Here is a 20,032-nt window from a genome sequence, read left to right as displayed (position 1 = left end):
GGTCATGTAAAGACAGAGGCAGAGACTGGAGTTACACTGACACAAGTCAAAGAACCCTGGGGGCCACCAGAAGCTGGTAGAGGCAAGGGAGGATTCTTCCCTACAGCCTTCAAAGAGCGCATGGCTCTGCTAACACTTGATTTTTGGACCTCTAGCCTCCAAAACTGTGAGAGAATAAATTTCTATTGTTTTAAACTACAAAGTACCAGTCTGTGGTACTTTGCTATGGCAATTCTAGGAAATTAATACAGCCTGTAACATTTTGTGACAAAAAGTAAGAAACGGCTGAAAGACTGATGGGGACATATCAAAAGGAGACAGGAGCCATCCTGAAGGAGTTCCCAGTGACCAAATAAATAATGATAGTAATGGATTGTAACCCACTGAATAAAACAGAAATCCATGAGTATATACAGTACAGATATAAATACATGAATGTTGGGAGAAGCAATCAGCCATGGGCCCTGAACATCTCTACACGTTCTCCTCCGGTATGCCAGGCTCTAACTACTCTCTACCTGGGCCATTTCTCAGGGTTGTGTGTACAGCAAGCAACCCTCAGGGATGAGGTAATGTCTTCCCACCCCTGACAAAGAGCAGGCTTGCTTCCACCTGCTATAAGAGGGGTAAATCCCCAAAGCTCAGTGCTCCTTTGCTGTAGCACAATCCACTGCATATGCAGGAATCCATCTAGGCCCACCTGCATTATCCCTGTGGGACTTGGGGGATTCGAGAAACCAATGCAAATCAAATGAATCTCATGCACTTTGAAGTACCATGAATAATAAAGTCCTTTGGCTCAAACCCAGGAGTCTTGTACCTCTGCCAGCATCTAAGAAACAGTAACAGGCTAACTCATTAGCTTGCAAGTAGGGCACAATCCTAGATCTTTCATAGTTCTTGACAGTGAATAAATAAATAAACAGGGGAGAAGGGAAAGCCCATTTTTATAGAATGCCAAATAATAAATGTAGAAGAAATGATGGAGTTGGAAAATCATTAATGGATATTAAAACTAGTGGGTGAAATCTGATGAGGAAAAGGATATTTACATAGTCTTAAAGTATCTCCCCACAAATTACTAATTACAAAGGGAAAAATAGGAATTTTACAGTAGAGAAATCTGGTAAACACCATGTTAAGCAAGTGATCAAAGTTAACATAACCAACACTGGGACAAATAGACATAATGTATCTCCTGGTATAATGCACTGAGAAGGACACAATTCCTTTGTATTTCTCCTAAAAATGTATAATCTGAATCTAATTATGAGGAAACATCAGACAAGCCCAAACTGGGACATTCTACAAAAGAGCTGGCCTATATTCTTCAAAACTATCATAGTCAAGAAAGAAAAAAAAAAAGGCTAAGTAACTGTTCCAGACTACAGGAGACTAAAGAGACAACAAATAAATACAGTGTATGATCCTGGATTGGATGATGAATCAGAATGTTTCAAAGAACTATGAAGGAGATTTTTAAAATAAATGATAAACTTGAATATGGATCATGGATTCAACAATATTGAATCAATGTTACAATTCCTGATTTTAAGAAAAAAGAACTACTGCTCACTGTTGACTGGAATATAAATTGGTACAGCCATTATGGGAAATAGCATGGAGGTTCCTCAAAAAATTAAAAATAGGGGGCACGTGGGGGGCTCAGTCACTTAAGCGTGCGACTTCGGCTCAGGTCATGATCTCAGGGTCATGGGATCCAGCCCTGCATCAGGCTCTGTGCTCAGCAGGGAGTCTGCTTCTCCCTTTCTCTCTCTGCCCCTCCCCCCACGTGTGGGCATACACCCATGCACGAACTCCCTTTCTCTCTCTCAAATAAATACATAAAATCTTTCAAAAAAAATTAAAAATAGAACTCTCATATGATCCAGTTCTGGGTATACATCTAAAGGAAATGAAATCAGGATCTTAAAGAGGTATCTGCACTCCCATGTTCACTGCAGCATTAGTCACAATAACCAAGATATGGAAACAATCTGTCTTTCTATGGATGAATGGATAAAGAAGATGTAGTATAGGGGCACCTGGGTGGCTCAGTCATTAAGCGTCTGCCTTCGAGCTCAGGTTATGATCCCAGGGTCCTGGGATCGAGTCCCGCATTGGACTCCCTGCTCCGCAGGAAGTCTGCTTCTCCCTCACCCACTCCCCCTGCTTGTGTTACCTCTCTTGCTGTGTCTCTATCAAATAAATAAAATCTTTGAAAAAAAAAAAGATGTGGTGTATATATATAAACAATGGAATATTATTCAGCCATGAGAAAAAAGAAAATCCTGCCATTTGTGACAACATAGATGAACCTGGAGGACATTATGCTAAGTGAAATAAACCAGACAAAAACAAATATTCTATGATCTCATTTATATGTAGAATTTAATGAAATTAAAAAGTCAAACTCACAGCAGCAGCAAACAAAACAGGTGGTTACCAGGGACTGGTGGGGAATGGGAGATAGGGAGATGCTGGTCAAAGGGTATAAAACTGGGCGCCTGGGTGGCTCAGTTGGTTAAGCGACTGCCTTCGGCTCAGGTCATGATCCTGGAGTCCGGGGATCGAGTCCCGCATCGGGCTCCCTGCTCAGCAGGGAGTCTGCTTCTCCCTCTGACCCTCCCCCCTCTCATGTACTCTCTCTCTCATTCTCACTCTCTCAAAATAAATAATAAATAAATCTTTAAAAAAAAAAGGGTATAAAACTGCAGTTGCGTAAGATGAATAAATCTAGAGATCTAATATACAGGCATGATAGGGGCACCTGTCTGGCTCAGTTGGTAGAGCACATGACTCTTGATCTTCAGATCATAAGTTCGAGCCCCAAACTGGGCGTGGAGCTTACTTTAAAAAAAATAATAAAAAATAAAAAATAATATGCAGGCATGATGACTACAATAAATAATGCTGTGTTGAATACTGAAAATATGCTAAGAGAGTAAATATCAGGTAATCTCACCACACACACAAAAAAAGATAACTATATGAGAAGAAGGTATATTAATTGGTTTGACTATAGTAACCATTTCACTATATATATATATATATATAAATATATATATATATATGTCTAATTATGGTGTATACCTTAAATATATACAATTGATGTCTGTGTGTATAGAATGCCCTGCAGGAACTCTGAGCCTAAAGTGTCTAAAAAAAGAAATTTCAAAAGAACTCATGACCAAAAAAAGTTCTAATTTTTATAATGATGGTATAATGATAAGTCCTTATTCTAAGAAATAATGAAGTATTTAGTGATTAAGGGACATGATGTCTGCAACTTATGTAAAATGGTTCAGAAAAAATTTGAGTGTGTGTATAAATAGGGAGAATGCGAAAGCAAACATAAACAATTGGTATATCTAAATAAAGACTATCCAGAAGTTCCTTGCACTATTTCTGAAACTTAAAAAAAAATTATATCAAGTATATATTAGTTAATAATGCACCATTAGTTATTATTAATACATTAGTTATTATATTTAATAATTATGTGTAATATATAATATTGTATATTTGAAATCTGCCAAGAGAGTAGATATCAAGGGTTCTCAGCACCAAAAGAATGGTAACCATGAGAGGTAATGAAAATGTTAATTAGTCTGATTGCGAGAATCATTTCACAATGTATACATATACCAAAAAGAAAAACATCATGTTGTACATCTTAAATACAATTTTTATTTGTCAAAAATAGTAAGTTATACCAAAATAAAAACTTACCCTCTTCCCCCTGGCAAAAAAACAAATAAGGCAGAAGAATTACCTTGATTAGATATTCAACAGCACATTCTTGAGATAAGATGAAACATAACAGAAAACACAGTCAAGGGTTTACATTTTAAGGTATTGTTCATTTTATACTTCATTTTATACTTCACTTTATACTCCATGGAGCTTTGATTAAAACAGTTAACTACCTTTACTTGAATTTTTTATACATATACACACCCATAAGTTTAGATGGATGCTATACGTATGTTATATATACACAAATGTATATGTGTGTAAATACATGTAAATATAAAATGCTAGGTGCAGAAAAGATAGCAGAGGGATTAAGAGTGGGGCTCTGAACTCCTATACAGATAAGTCCATTTCCCAGCACCATCATTTATTAGCTGGCTAATCTTGGGCAAGATATAAACCACTCTATGCCTGAATTTCCTCATTTTTAAAATGCAGACAGTAATAGTTTTTTTTTTTTAAGATTTTATTTACTTATTTATTTGGCAGAGACACAGCGAGAGAGGGAACCCAAGCAGGGGGAATGGGAGAGGGAGAAGCAGGTTTCCCACGGAGCAGAGAGCCTGATGCGGGGCTCAATCCCAGGACCCTGGGACCATGACCTGAGCCGAAGGCAGACGCTTAACAACTGAGCCACCCAGGCGCCCTGCCAATAATAGTTTCTAATCTAATTAAGATTCTGGTGGGGGCACTTGGCTGGCACAGTCAGTAGGGCATGCAACTCTTGATTTTGGGGTCATGAATTGAGCCCCACATTGGCTGTAGAGACTACTTAAAAATAAAAATCTTAAGATTCTTGTGAAGATTTCAAAGGACAACACATGTAAAGAGCTTAGCACATTCAGCAATGAGAGTTATTATTTCATTGGCTTCAGAAACTAGTATCAAAAGAAAATGATTCTCTAACCTAAAAGATAATAAATGAAATATCAAATGTCTTGAGATTGCAGTTACGAACTACTTCATACCAGTCAGAAAGAAAGGGAACAAAAGCTGAGTCAAAGGGAACCAGATCAGAATGTTTAAATTAAGCAAAAATGTAAACAAAACATAAAATTCCTCTTTACAACTAGATTACAGATGTCAAAACATTTTGAGAACAATGTATTAAAGGATGATCTTCGATTTTTTTTTTAAGAGAAAGAGAGAGAGCAAATGCACATGTGGGAGACGGGGTGGGGGGTAGCAGAGGGAGAGAGAATCTTAAGCAGACTCCACACCCAGCACGGAGCCCCACAGGGGGCTTGATCTCATGACCCTGAGAGAATGATCTTTATTTGAAAGTGCCTGTGATTCTGCTTAGTTTACTCAAATTTATGTTCAATAGGTGAAATTTACATATTTTTAAAAAGCATCCTTACTGCCTGTTTAAATTTCCATAAGGAAAAACTACCTGGGCGCCTGGGTGGCTCAGTTGGTTAAGCGACTGCCTTCGGCTCAGGTCATGATCCTGGAGTCCCGGGATCAAGTCCCACATCGGGCTCCCTGCTCAGCGGGGAATCTGCTTCTCCCTCTGACCCTCCCCCACTCATGCTCTCTCTCTCTCATTCTCTCTCTCAAATGAATCAATAAATAAAATCTTAAAAAAAAAAAAGGAAGAACTACCTAACCACATGAACTCTGCAACCATTTTTAAGAGTTATAGTTAACAACAGCGCCTGGGTGGCTCAGTCAGTTCAGCATCCACTCTTGGTTTTAGCTCAGGTCATGATCTCACGGGTTGGTTGTGAGATCGAGCCCGAGGCTGGGCTCCAGGCTCCGCAGGGAGTCTGCTTGAAGATCCTCTCCCTCTGCCCCTCCCCTCGCTCCTGCACATGAGCACGTTCTCTCTCTAGAATAAATAAATAAATCTTTAAAAAAAAAAAAAGTGCTAGTTAGCAGAACTGTATTTAGTAATTAAGGTATTGAAGGTAAGAAATAATAAATTCTGTCATTTGTCAGAACTTATAAACTCAAACGCCTACATAGGCCAGGCATCAGAGACAGCCATGTAAAATCAATAGGGAAGAACTAAGACCACAGAGACTGAAAAGTAAAGTACTCACCAAAACGCAAACTCAAGTTTTGTTTTGTTTTTTAAACACTGTGGCATATGCGTTCAGGCTGAGTTCAGCTCAGAGGGGCACCTGTTTACACCACTTAATTTACTAAGTCCTTAGGACCTCTATGATATACATTTGTATGCAAACTTGATGTTTCATAAAAGATACTAACAAAATGGAATATTTCTGAAAATATTCATGCACATCAAAACATCAGGAAAGTTTCAATGACTTCAAAAAGGCAGCTGTATCTTTAAAGATACCCTAAGCTGGTTATCTCTCCCTCTTTGTATTCACAATTAAGATATACTTTTGTACATCATAATATATAATCTTTAAGGTACCTTACAACTCTGAATTTTTTTTTTAAAGATTTTATTTATTCATGAGAGACAGAGAGAGAGAGAGAGAGAGAGAGGCAGAGGGAGAAGCAGGCTCCCAAGGAGCAGGGAGCCCGATGCGGGACTCAATCCCAGGACTCTGGGATCATGACCTGAGCCAAAGGCAGACGCTTAACCATCTGAGCCACCCAGGCGCCCACAACTCTGAATTTTAAGATTCCACGATTATTGAACAAAATTCCTTCAAACTGGTAAAACATGTGTACCAATGAAATAATTGTTACCAAAAAATCTGAAAGTTGCTATATTCATTCATCACTGAAATGTTTGGCCTAAATATTTTTAATGAAAAGTAATACACATTTGCATTTTCAACATGGTACTGATGCCTTTATCCCACTAAAACACCTGTCACCAATGTTTCAGAAAAATTTTTGAAATAAACTACCAACCCCCACCTTTATTAAAGTCTTTCTAGATAAGTATACCAGAAAAAGAGGGTACATTTAAGTGAACAATACCCAATACCTCCAAGGTCCAAAGTAATCTCCTTTCCACTGGATTCCCTAGCACTTGCATTACTACTATATTTTGTGTATTTTATCTTCACTAATATACTTTAAATTATGTAATGGCAGAAAGCATACCTTATTCATATTTTATCCACATCAAAAAGCATTTTGTACTTGCACAGAAGTGCTCATTAAAAAAAAAATCTAAGAGAAACCTACCATTTCTCAAGATAATGATGATCTCACGTTAAACTCTTTCAAATTCTGAAATGAACTGAGTTTTTACAAAATTGAAATTATTATTATGCTTTTAAAAATTCTCTACAATTCCAGGGCACCTGGGCGGCTTAGTCAGTTAAGCGACTGACTCTTGGTTTCAGCCCAGGTCATGCTCTCAGGGTCATGAGATTGAGCCCACATTGGGCTCCGTGATTAGCATGGAGTCTGCAGGGGACTCTCTATCTCCCTCTCCTTCTGCCCCTCCCCCCTGCTCACTTGCTCTCTCTCTCAAATAAGTAAATTTTTAAAAATCTTTTTTAAAAAATTCTCTACAATTCAGAGAAGTTCTCAATATCACTAACTGGTTAATATTCAAGCAATAGTATTTTGAAGTAGATAAATATTACAATAACTCTATAATCTAAGAAAATAAAACTTTTAAGAATGTTACTTAAGGGGCACCTGGGTGGTTCAGTCACCTCTGCTTTCGGCTCAGGTCATGATCTCAGGGTCCTGGGATCCAGCCCTGAGTCCAGCTCCCTGCTCAGCAGGGAGTCTACTCCCTCTCCCTCAGCCCCTCCCCACCCTCCATCTGCCCCACTCATGCTCTCTCTCTCAAATAAATAAAATCTTTAAAAAAAAAAAGAGGGGCGCCTGGGTGGCTCAGTTGGTTAAGCGACTGCCTTCGGCTCAGGTCATGATCCTGGAGTCCTGGGATCGAGTCCCACATCGGGCTCCCTGCTCAGCAGGGAGTCTGCTTCTCCCTCTGACCCTCCCCCGTCTCATGCTCTCTCTCTCTATCTCATTCTCTCTCTCAAATAAATAAATAAAATCTTTAAAAAAAAAAAAGAAACGAAATACAACAGCACTAAAAAATAATTAATAAAAAAAAAGAATGCTACTTAGCTTAGGCTTGGTTTTAAACCTTTATGTGAGAGGAAGATGATATGTTTTTGGAAAGTATTATTTACAATCATCAAATCCTACCTGAGGATTCCAACCTGGATCTAATTTCTTAACCACTGCGATATACTCCTGCATCGCTTGATTGGGGCTTGAATCACCAAGTGCTTTCCATGCTTCCCTACAGTAAAGAATACCCAAAATGATCTATCATTATCTATGGAAGTAACACAAATGACACATTCCTTTTTAGTGTTAAAAAACTGGCATGCACGTTTTAAGGATGTGAGATATATATATAAGCCACAGATGAGTGGCTTATATATCTTTTTGCATTCACAATGGTCTATACCAACACACACCTTACGCCCCACCACCTAAGGAGCCTCTTTAGACATTTTTTTTCCTAATCACCCTCCCCCATGAAATTTTGTAACACAGATATATTGCACATCGAATGAATTTTAGAAGACCACAAACAATTGTAATATCCAAGATTTTATAACTCCCCAAAACCCACCTTTCATCCCTATTGAGAATGTATGATCTACAGACCAATAAAAGTAGTTTCCACCTTATATAGCATTTTGGTAACATGGGAATAATCATCACACAAAACAATATTCCCTAGAAAAATGTTTTGAACTTTGTATTTAAGCTGTGAGAAATACACCTTCCCCTTTTGCTGTTATCTCAGCTATAAGCTGCTGGTAGTGGATCCTGATGCAAGGACTTCAAAAAGTGAGGGGTGGTAAAGACAGAGGTACGAATTTTAATGAGTAAGAAGGTGGGGACCACTTGCAGTATAAATATCAAGAGTAATATTTTAGTCCTGTGCCCCCTTCTGAGTCATCCTTTTCTTCTTTTTCCTGTAAGCTGCCAAGACAGGCTCCTTCTTGGTCTTGCCCGGCCAATTCTTACTACTTCCACCCAGGAAGGAGATCCACTGATTCACTGTAAAACACAATTCAGTGCCACAGTTTTTTCACTACCTTCCTGCTCCCACAATGAATATAACATCTTTCTGAGGTTTTCCAAATTTATTTTTCCTGACCCTGTTGAGAGTTACCTGTATACATCCCAACACTCTACCCCTAAGTATATCAGCATATATCAAACAGGAAACTTAACATTAATACTATTATATAAACATAGACTACCTTCAGATTTCCCTGATTTCCCAATAATGTCCTTTATAGATTTCTTCTCCCAGACCAGGAGCCAATCAAGATTCACACATAGCACTGAGTTTTGTGTATCTTTAGCCTCTTAATTATCTTCCATGATATTGATATTTTTTGAGTCCAAACCAGTTGTTTTATAAAATCTCTCTCAATTTGGGTTTGTCTGATTGTTTCCTCACCTTCGTGGTATTCTTGCCAAAAATGAATAATCATGATTAGAATTAGGTTTTGGCAAAAGCAATATATAGGTGACATGTCCTTTACAATGTATCACATCAGGGGCACATGACATCAGTTTGTCCCTCCCATCATCACAGATAAGATTAAGGACTTGGTAGAAGCAGTATCTCCTGTTGTCTTCCTTGTAATTAAAAAGTAAACTGAGGGTCAGATTGTGTAAATGTTCCTCAGTAGTTTTTCATCTAATGGTTTCAGCATCCATTGATGATTCTTGCCTGAATTATTATAGTGGTTGTAAAATCAAAACTTCTCAAAATTGCTAAAAACAATGAAAAACCAGGCAAGCAGAGGGGAAAAAAATAATGCTGAAGTTATGAAATTTCAGAAATTAAAACAAAAAACTCACAATAAAAGTTGCATCAGGTATTCTCCACAACAGTAATAAAGTGTCAGAGAACTATTTGTTATCATCAGCAAAGAAAGCTTCTGCTAGAACGGAAATCAAAGCACTGCTTCCTTCACTGAGAATGTCCTACACAAACAAAGTCAGCAGAACTAAACATGGGCCTAATGACATAACTAATTTACATTCAAGTTCAAGCTTTGCATGACTTTACAGCTGGGTAACAAATAGTTCGCAGACAGGCAACCTGTCAAGGGACCACATTTCGAGTAGCACTGCTCTAGAATGTAAAGTTAGAATCCATTTTTAGCACTCTTCTCTCTTCAACCGTATTTCATTTCTTTTTTAAACCCTATCCTTTATACTTTTAATTCCAGGGCTGACGCTTCCAAAGTTCTTCCTCCTAAAACTAAGGGTCCCTATTGCATGCAATTTCTCTTTTTTTTCACTTAGACAAGGTAAGAGTAAATAAGACCTCATAGGATAAGAAGGAACCTCTGAATTAGAAGTAAAAAAACTGGGACGGGGATAATCTTTTTATAGATTTAGGAAAGAAGTGGATTCAGTATCTTTTTCCCCCCTTTCTTCCCAACCAGTTATTATAAGCACTTCACTGTGGTGTGGGTGGGGCAAGGTACAGAAGAGCGCTAGAGATAAGAAGATAAAATTGGGGCAGGGGAGAAGAATAAAAATGGAGACTTATCCTGTTCTTCTCCCTTCCCATCTTCCTGTCCATTCAAAGATTCCTACACAGGGCAGAAGAGGTGATCCATTAGGGGCTGTATGACAGGATAGGAAAATCTCAAGCATTAGCTCTTACCATCACTCTCTAAGAAGCTATCTGTATGTAAGGAGTGTATGTCTGTCATGAACTATGTGTATACCAACATCACGGCATGAGAATCCTTTAGGAGACTTAGCTAAAAGCGGATTCTTTTAATCTCTCTCCCAATTGCCTGTTGTTAGCACAGTCTACAGCAGAGAGATTAATATAAAAATAATTCTTTAATCTGCTCACTACTTTCTAATTCCTAAACACCTAAACCATTTCCAACAACCTCATTAGATTCCAAGAATTTCTTACCATTTTTGCTTTCCTTCAAAATCAAAGAAGCTTGGTTTAGGAGTATTACAATTTCCAACTTTGACCTAATTGAAGGGAGGGAAAAAAATAAAGAACTTATTTTTCAAAGAAATGCCAGAGAAACTTTTTATTTTCAAATTTATCATGTATACTCAGTAACTATAGGTTAGAAAATATTTGCATCTATATAGAATAACAAAATTTAACATTCTTTGTAAAAGCAAACAAAAAAATTTTTTTTTAAAGATTTTATTTATTTATTCATGAAAGACAGAGAGAGAGAGAGAGAGAGAGGCAGAGGGAGAAGCAGGCTCCCAAGGACCAGGGAGCCCGACGCGGGACTTGATCCCAGGACCCCGGGATCACCTGAGCCGAAGGCAGACGCTTAACCATCTGAGCCACCCAGGCGCCCCCCAAAAAACAAATTTTAAAACACAGGCCACTTTGGCTTACTGCATAAAACCACTGTTGTCTAATACTGTGATACATAAAAAAATATGAGTCACAAACACTTGCATTCCTAAACTAGTAGACAAATTATATATACAAGGCAAATTATAAATACAGATGTGATCCTTATTATCATTTATCATATAGAATTTTTAAATGTGCAAGAAACAAGCTGTGAAGTACAGTTTATCAGAATTCACAATATTGTTTATTTATGCTGATTCTCATTACACTATCAGCATTTTTTTTTTAATTGTTATGTCTTTTTGGAGAACTGATCTTTTTTTTTTTTTTTTAAGATTTTATTTATTTATTTGACAGAGAGAGAGAGCACGCACAAGTAGGCAGAACAGCAGGCAGAGGGAGAGGAAGAAGCAGGCTCTCCGCTGAGCAGGGAGCCCGATGCGGGGCTCGATCCCAGGACCCTGGGATCATGACCTGAGCCGAAGGCAGGTGCTCAACCGCCTGAGCCACCCAGGCGCCCCTACACTATCAGCATTTTATCTCTCCCCAATTCCAGGATAAAGAATACTATTTGTAAAGTATCCTATTATGAAACTAATTGATACAAATATGGATGCTGACAGCCTTGCAAAAAACTTTCAAGGGTTTTCCAGCAACAATATAAATTCTATCTACTCCATAATAAGCTCATCTTGTTTGTGGCCAATACTTATTTGTAATCCTCAAATAACATTTGTAGTGAAATTATACGTTATTTTTATTGTGAATAAACATAAATGAAATTCACACAAGTGCAGAATTCACTATACAGCCCATATTCCCACTGCCAAAAGTAATCTCTGACGAACTCTCACAGCATTTACTCCGCATACTTCTGACAGCAGCACTTTCCACTTTTACCTGGTGTTAGAAAGTTTTGGGTAAAATCTCATCTTTCTATCAGAACACAGTCTCTAGGAAACCATTCTTAACTCACTCATTGCACCTTATATAGTGCCTAACCTATGGTAGTAAAAAATGTTTGTTGAATGGAATGAGTATGTCAGGCATGTGTTCAACCAAATACCTGTTTTTTCCTAATACCACAATCCAACCCCCAAGTACTTCTCAGAGACCTTCTCGTCATCTACTATTACTTTTATACACTTGAATTTTACTAAAATCAAACTGATGGTCTACTCACTAACAGACTGATCTACTCACTGCTTTAATGATTTTTATTGAGTTTCGCTCATGTTACTGCCCTCACCTAAAATGCCTTCTCCTCTTCCGTCAGCTTTTCACACCTTTCAGTCCCACTCAAGGTTCAGATTATAAGAACTCTTTCAGTCTACAATGATCTTATCCATCTCTGAATTCGTAACAAGTATCATCTCCATCATTTGCTTAGCAATTAATCACATGGCCCTCTGATGAATATTAAAATGTCCACTTACAAAGGAGCAGCCCTATTATAAGGGGACAGAAGGAAGAAACAGTGAGAGAGCAAAAACAGTGAGAGAGCATTTCTTGATCACCACAAACCAAAAGCTTCATATATGTAATGGCAAATGAGCCATGCAACAATCCTGTTAGGTTTGCCATTACAAACTCATTTTATAAATGAGTACAGAGACTCTAAGGAGGGATGCAGAGTTCACACATTAGCAAATCCTGAATTAGTAGTCAGGATGTGAATTTAGGACTATTTGACTCCAAAGTCCAATATTCCTTTTCTATAGCACTCTGTTTTACATGCCACATCAAATCTAGGCATCTCCAAATCACTTCAACTACTGGATTGTTAGAAACATGAGAGAAACTATGACACATCATAAAAACAGCAGTCATTACTATTTTTGTTTTTTATCCAGACACCAGCCAGTGGTAGAAACAAATACCAATATCTATCTATTCTCCATTTCTCCCACAGTAATAGAAGTCTCAGCCAGACGCACGTGTAGTCATCCAGCTAACCATCACATGTACCGTGCAACTTCGGCCCAGGTAGAGGGGACTGGATGTGTGAGAAAGTGATATAAACATCTTCCTTGAAAAGAAAGGAGGGCTTGTCCTTCCCTTTCCCTGAGCTCTGGCTAGAACATGCATGTAAGTGATGATGAGCCATCTCTGGCCATGGAAAGAGGATCTGAGAGGAACAATTCTCAAAATTTTTGGTCTCATGATCTCTTTACACTCTTAAAAAATGAGGACCGCAAGGAGCTTTGTTTATGTGGGTTATATCTCTCAATATTTAACATATTAAAAATTAAGATTGTAAAAATGTGTATTAACTAATTTAAAAATAATAAACTCATTAACATATTTAAATAACAAAATTTTATGAAAAATAACTGTATATTCCAAAGCACAAAAAAGTTAGTGAGAAAAGTAACACTGTTGTACATTCTGCACATCTCTTTAATGTCTGCCTTAATAGAAGGCAGTTGTATTCTCATATCTACTTATCTATTCAACATACTGCAATATGTTGCTTTGGTTGGAGTATATGAAGAAAAAGCTCACACAGATACACTGTTACAAAAGAAAAAAGTATTTTAGTAGCCTTTTCAGATAATTGTGGATATTTTTTCTTTGATACCACACCAAAACTCAACAAATGGCAGTTTCTTCAAGACTGGATGCAATGTGGATTCTGATGCTGTATCAATGAATTTTTCCTTCTGCTACATTAAAATCCATTGGTCTGACTTGCACTTTGAATGGATCTTTTACTCACACATAATTTGTAACATTCCATGCAATATTTGGAAAATATGGTTCACTGAGTTATGCATTCCTTCCAAATGTTGACATATACAAGAGTAGAAGTTACAATCATTAGAATCACCATTAATCTCATCGAAAAAGTTCTTAAGTATCAGGAAGCTGTCAAGTTCATGTGACAGACACAGATTTTCCAAACCTCTAATTTTCATTTGAAGACTCAAATGTGACCACTGGCAACAAACACTGTCAGCTGTTTTCCTTAAAGTGACAGGCTCACTTCATTCACTTTGAAGAAACCATCTGCCAAATACTGAAATTTGAATAAGCAGAGTTAATCTGTGAGTTGTTTTATTAAGGAAAAATGATGTTTCATGAAAAATGTGGACAGCTCAGCTTGCAACTCAAAAACTACACAAGTGCTTTTCCTCGAAATGGCCAACATAATTGTGTGCAGAACTGCCTTGCATGTACTCCCCATTTCATCACACACAATATTAAAAAGGGAACACGAGAGGGAACACAAGTGGGGGGAGTGGCAGAGGGAGAGGCAGGCTTCCTGTGGAGCAGGGAGCCCGATGCGGGGCTCGATCCCAGGACCCTGGGATCATGACCCGAGCCGAAGGCAGACGCTTAACAACTGAGCCACCCAGGCGCCCCTATCAAAGACATTTTTAAGTGAAATTGGCCTTTTTTTTTCTTTTTACTCTGAGTACATGGTGGTAAAATATATGACTACTAGTACAATTTGCTGTCACTGCCTTGATTCATGCTGATGCATCGGCAGTTTTATCAAAGAGAAAAAAGGCAAGTAATGTCTTAGTATTATTAACAAAATAGTTTTGTATCTTATCGATCTACTGAGAAAGTCTCAGTGATTCTCAGTGGTCTCTAGACCACAATTTGAGAACTGCTGCCTTGGGGGAATGGCTGAACTACAGAACAGAAAAAGACTAATCCCCCAGATGATCTCATGAAGCAGAATCACCATACCAGCCCTAGGTCACCTACCTCCAGACCATTATGCGTGATGAAAATAAAAGCTCAGCAGCTGACCCTATATTCTAACTGACACATAAGCTTTTGCATTCCCAAATTCAAACAATAGTTCTGGATCAGAAAAGACTGGGTAAATAAAACTACGGGATTTTAGGACATGATGAGCAACAGTTTCCAAATCATTGAATAATGAATCATTAGCTATAGAGCAGAGTTATAAAATGTGCCATTTTAACAAAACACCTAAACTCTGTTCTGATGTATATATGATAAAACAGAATGTTTTAACAAAAGGGGCTAATGGCAAATGCCAGTGAATCATGTGTGGCCAGGTTAAAGTAGGAGAACATGCTGGGTATCCTCAGTGTGCTGGTGCTGAAGGCTCTGGTGAAATGAAGCTAACAGGGGTTCGAAATTTTCATTATCCTATAGAGTTTTCACAGGTGTCAATTAGTTATCTTTTGCTGGGAAAGTGTAGGCTAATGCAGAGGACCAAAAAACTGTTCATTGGTGTGATCTTTTTGAAACCTCACTAAAAGATGATTTTGGAGCCACAGGCTTATCTGAGACTAAAAGAGTTACGATGTTAGGTAAGTTTAGGGTTCTGAAAAGAAGGTTCACAGCTCAGCTTATTTCTGTTATCTTCCTGAGGACAACTTTATTTCATTCGGCCTCCAAAATGCAGTGCTACTCTGAATACAAAATGTTAATTGTTTCATGAGAAATTCTGGTCCATGCATCAATTATATTGGAATTTCAACTTTATTATGCTATCAAAGATGCTATTTTTTTTTTATTTTATTTATTTGACAAAAAGAGAGAGAGAGGACACACAAGCAGGGGGAGCTCTGGCAGAGGGAGAAGGAGAAGCAGGCTACCTGCAGAGCAGGGAGCCCGATGCAGGGCTCAATCCCAGGACCCTGGGACCATGACCTGAGCCGAAGGCAGACACTTAACGACTGAGCCACCCAGGTGCCCCTAAATATTTTATTTTTAACAGAATTCTGAAATAGTGTTAAAAATAGCATCTTTGGGGGCACCTGGGTGGCTCAGTTGGCTAAGCATTTGCCTTTGGATCAGGTCATGCTCCCAGGGTCCTGGGATTGAGCCCCGCATCGGGCTCCCTGCTCGGCAGGAAGCCTGCTTCTCCCTCTCCCACTCCCCCTGCTTGCGTTCCCTCTCTCGCTGTGTCTCTGTCAAATAAATAAATAAAATCTTTAAAAAAATAATAATAAAATAAAATATTTAGGAGGGCCTGGGTATCTCAGTTAAGTATCTGACTCAGTTTCAGCTCAGGTTATGATCTCGGGGTCACGAGATGGAGCCCCGCCTCAGGCTCCACAGTGGGCATAGAGCCTGCTTAGGATTTTCTCTCCCTCTCAAAAAAAAAAAAAATTTAGAAGAGATTGATGAAAATCGTTCCAATGTCATATCTAAGTAAGCATAATCTTATTCTCTAATAACAAAGAATTTTATTGCCAGATACAGAATATTTCTAAACACCTTAACATCAAGTTCTTGAAAGGGTGAGGGACACACCTCCTCCAGAATACCTGGATGAAGTGAGGATACATGAGACAGAATGGTTACCAGTTGACAGGTGACTATAGTTCACTGATAACTCAGAAATCAGATATTAATAATGATGACACTAATAACAGTAAATAAAGTTATGTCCTAGAAAGAAAAAGAATGTTCTCTAGGGAATTTGGAGAAAAGCAGTCTCATGCTGCCCAGAGAATTACTAGTCAGACATGTTGAAGGTCCTAGCACAACATTCAATAAACTCTTCTTGTTTAATAATTGAAAGTCTGATTTTAATGTTATTAGGACAGGATAAATAACCAGAGAGAAAAAAGATACCCAGAACTTTTGCAAGAAAGCAAATTCCAAGGCCAATTCAGGGGCAATTTTCATTCAACACTGTAATTTATACCATATGTATCTACGGCTATGTGTCTCAAGTCACTTTAACCGGTATTCATAACTGAAGTTCATCAGTCTTCAAAAGAAGATTCATCTCTATTCAGTACATTCAGTTGAAGAATACAGAGGGACCCTACAACTATTTTTTTTTCTTAAAAGAATACAGGAGGAAATAGATACCAAGAAGCAAAAGAAAGGTTAAAATTTTTTATAAAATAAAATGGGCTATTCCCCAGAACGTCATTGCTTCCAGTGTTCCAAAGAGCTGGAGTTTTCCTAAAATGTTATTTAACTCTTGTTAGCAATTTTTCCCGTGTTTAAATCTAGACTCCTAGGGCGCCTGGGTGGCTCAGTTGGTTAAGCGACTGCCTTCGGCTCAGGTCATGATCCTGGAGTCCCGGGATCGAGTGCCACATCGGGCTCCCTGCTCAGCAGGGAGTCGGCTTCTCCCTCTGACCCTCTTCCCTCTCGTGCTCTCTCTCTCTCATTCTCTCTCTCTCAAATAAATAAATAAAATCTTTAAAAAAAATAAAAATAAAAATAAAATAAATCTAGACTCCTCAAGTAACTTTCTAAGTCTCTTGAAGGCAAATACCATCATGCTTTTTCTTCTTTGCACTCCCTGCAGGTATAACACCCAAGTGTTTTGCACATAAAAGATGTTATACAAGTATTGGTTGATTATAATAAAGCGATTATTTCTCCTTCTGGTACCTTTGACTCTTTGAATGATAAATCAAACATGTCTTATAGGACATTACGATTTTTATTTCCAGGTAAAGTTCGGAGCCTTAGAGTCAGGAGCTACAATCTAGTTCTAGTTCTGACTGATCTGTCTGTATGACCCTAGGCAAGTTATCTACTCTTTGGGCTTCCCTTTCCTTTCCAGCAAAAGAAGGGGATTATTTCACCTGGTGTTTACTAGCCCTAAAGCGTTTATAATTTTATCTAAAAATCAGAAGCCCATTCAGCCAAAACATAAGTCTAACATATTTAGTATTTTAAAAATACAATAACAAAAGTATAATACTTTATTTTGTATTGCATCATCCTTTTATTACGATCATATAATTTTCTTGGAGCCCACAATTTTTTTTAACATTACTTCCATGTGACCATAATACTTCCATAATTACCTCCATATGACCCTTCAGCAAGAGTGAATGATAAATCTTATTTTATCATCCTCATTTGTAAAGGTTCTGAAGCTGGTAAAAGCATTAAGTGCAAGGTCACTGTGCAAGTCAGAGAAGACATGGAAAACTGTCATTCGGTGTCCAGCAAATAACACTCCCAGGAGAGCAGAGAGGCCCTCTCCATATTCAGAAGGATGCTAATCCTTAGTGGATGATTATACATACACACACGCAAATTTCATTACACCTAGCCATCAACCAAGCACGTTTACTATTAGATTTTGGAGGACAGAGAAGGCCTCTTGTCGCTCTCCCGCATCCACCCCTTCCCCAGGACTTTACCTGCTTGTACCTGGCATACAGGTACAAGAGCTGCTCCCTGCTAGCCACTTGAACCAGGCCTTGGAGGTGCGCTGCAGCCTTCTCAAAGAGCTCGGTCAGGCTCCCGGACGTCTCGGTCTCGGGGCTCTGGAGGGATTCCACATCACCGGAGTCGTCCCCCGAGCTCAGCTCTCCGCCGCTGTCGCCCGTGGTGGCCCCCGCGGGCAGGAATGGCGAGGCCATGTGTCCGCTCAGTGCTCCTCGGAGCGGGTGTAACGCCGGCTCGGAGGCCTGGCCCACCAGTCTCGGTCCTGAGCCCGACCTCGAGTCGGACCCAAGCTCACTTACTCCGCGCTGCCTCACGTAACTCTGCCTCCCTCCCACTTCTCTCCCGGGCGTGCAGGGCGGGCTCCGCTACTCTTCGGCGGCTCGCCCCGGCCGACCCGGTCTCCTCCGCCTGCCTCTGGCTAACAGAGCGCCCGGGCTCGAACCGGGTCCCTCCACCTGCGAGGGGGTCTCGGGGAGGCGCAGCTTAGACTTCCGGAAGGGAGGGCGGCAGGCAGCACTGGCGGGCGGGGCGGGGCGGGACGGGAAGGGGGCGGTGTGCACGCGGGGCGGGGCGGAGGCGGCGTGCACGCGGGGCGTGTTGGAGGCGGCGTGCACGCGCGGCGGGGGCGGGGCGCGGCGGTGTGTGCGCCTGAGCACGCGTCCGAGCACGCGCGCGGTGCGAGGCGCGGCGGGCTCTCCGCTGGGTCGGACAAGTGTGGGCGGCCGTACGTGGGGTGCCCTCCCCTAAGAGAAGTCGTGGGGCCGCGCTAGGGAGATGCTGGTCGGAGAGACTGTCCTCACTCGTTGGATGTCCATTCATCGTTTCGCTGAAATTATTAATCCCGAAGTCTGGAAATTGTTCTCGGAATAGGCCTTCGGGGCGGGGAAGGAGGCAGTCTATTGGGTAGTGTAGCGATAGGAGCGGAGTCGCGGGAAACACCGAGCTGAGGACGAAGGTTCCGCCTGAGCCCCCTCCGCGGATGGTGTGTCCCGAGCGCCCCCAAACTGGCTTCGGATCCCTGCACGCGCATCTGCTGCTTGAGAGCTTGGCTTTAACTTGAATAATGGGTGAAAATTTGGGAGGTGGGGCCTTCACCGCCCAAGCCGTGTGATTGGTGGAACCGCTCGTCTCCCTGTCTCACTTTGCTCGCCTGTGGAACCGCCCTCCACGTCTCAGGGCTGTGCGGGGACGCGCCCGTGCCCCCCCGCAGGTAGCACGAGTCTCCTCTGACGGGACCTCTGCCATTGTATTTTGAAGACACTAAAGTGAAACCAAAAAGTACTATACGGTTCTGCCCTAAAGGGATTTACACAGAACTACACAGAAACTGTAACATGATTGTTACAATTAATTTTCACTTAGCGGTTATTATGTCCCAAGTGTTGTAAAACAAAAACACAAACACTATGTTCATTTAGTGCTCAAAACAATGTAATAAGCACCATCAGATTGGTATGAAGAAAGTGTTCTAAAGAGTGGTTACTGACCGTGTGGGGTTAGACCTTATACAGGTGGACAGGGTAGAAGGGCAGGTAGACAGGGGAGAGAAGAAAGGCGGGAAGTGTGAAAGCTTGGGTCAGGATTCAACAAACATTACTTGAGATTCTAGAATGTTCTGGGGTCCTGGGATCGAGCCCCGCGTTGGGCTTCCTGCTCAGCGTGCTCAGCAGGGAGCCTGCTTCCCCACCACCACCACCACCCTGCTTGTGCTTCCTCAATCTCCCTTTCTCTCTCAAATAAGTAAACAAAATCTTTTTTAAAAATTACACTTTTCCAGGGGCGCCTGGGTGGCTCAGTCGCTAAGCGTCTGACTCCGGCTCAGGCCCTGATCCCAGGGTCCTGGGATCGAGCCCTACA

General features: G+C 40.3%; 1 protein-coding gene across 4 annotated transcripts in view; it reads right to left on the bottom strand.

Annotated features, from left to right (window-relative positions):
• Positions 1-18,703, bottom strand: part of ACBD6 (acyl-CoA binding domain containing 6) — a 216,185-nt gene extending 197,482 nt beyond the window's left edge. For 2 of the 4 annotated variants that reach the window (XM_073900163.1, XM_025877881.2), the window contains exons 1-3: positions 18,148-18,703; positions 10,625-10,689; positions 7,858-7,954 (exon numbers count right to left, since the gene is read on the bottom strand). In XM_073900163.1, the coding sequence (XP_073756264.1) occupies positions 7,858-7,954; positions 10,625-10,689; positions 18,148-18,369 (384 nt within the window). In that variant the 5' untranslated portion in view covers positions 18,370-18,703. The remainder of the gene's footprint in view (positions 1-7,857; positions 7,955-10,624; positions 10,690-18,147) is intronic. The other 2 variants (XM_073900164.1, XM_073900165.1) reach the window with 1 other exon arrangement.
• Between the last annotated feature and the right edge of the window lie 1,329 nt (positions 18,704-20,032).

This window comes from Callorhinus ursinus, unplaced genomic scaffold (assembly GCF_003265705.2).
Source record: "Callorhinus ursinus isolate GAN/ISIS: 27379988/994484 unplaced genomic scaffold, GSC_fseal_2.0 scaffold13, whole genome shotgun sequence".
Classification (NCBI taxonomy): Eukaryota; Metazoa; Chordata; class Mammalia; order Carnivora; family Otariidae; genus Callorhinus; species Callorhinus ursinus.
The sequence above is the reverse complement of the archived record's forward strand: the minus strand, read 5'-3'. Positions and strand labels throughout refer to the sequence as shown.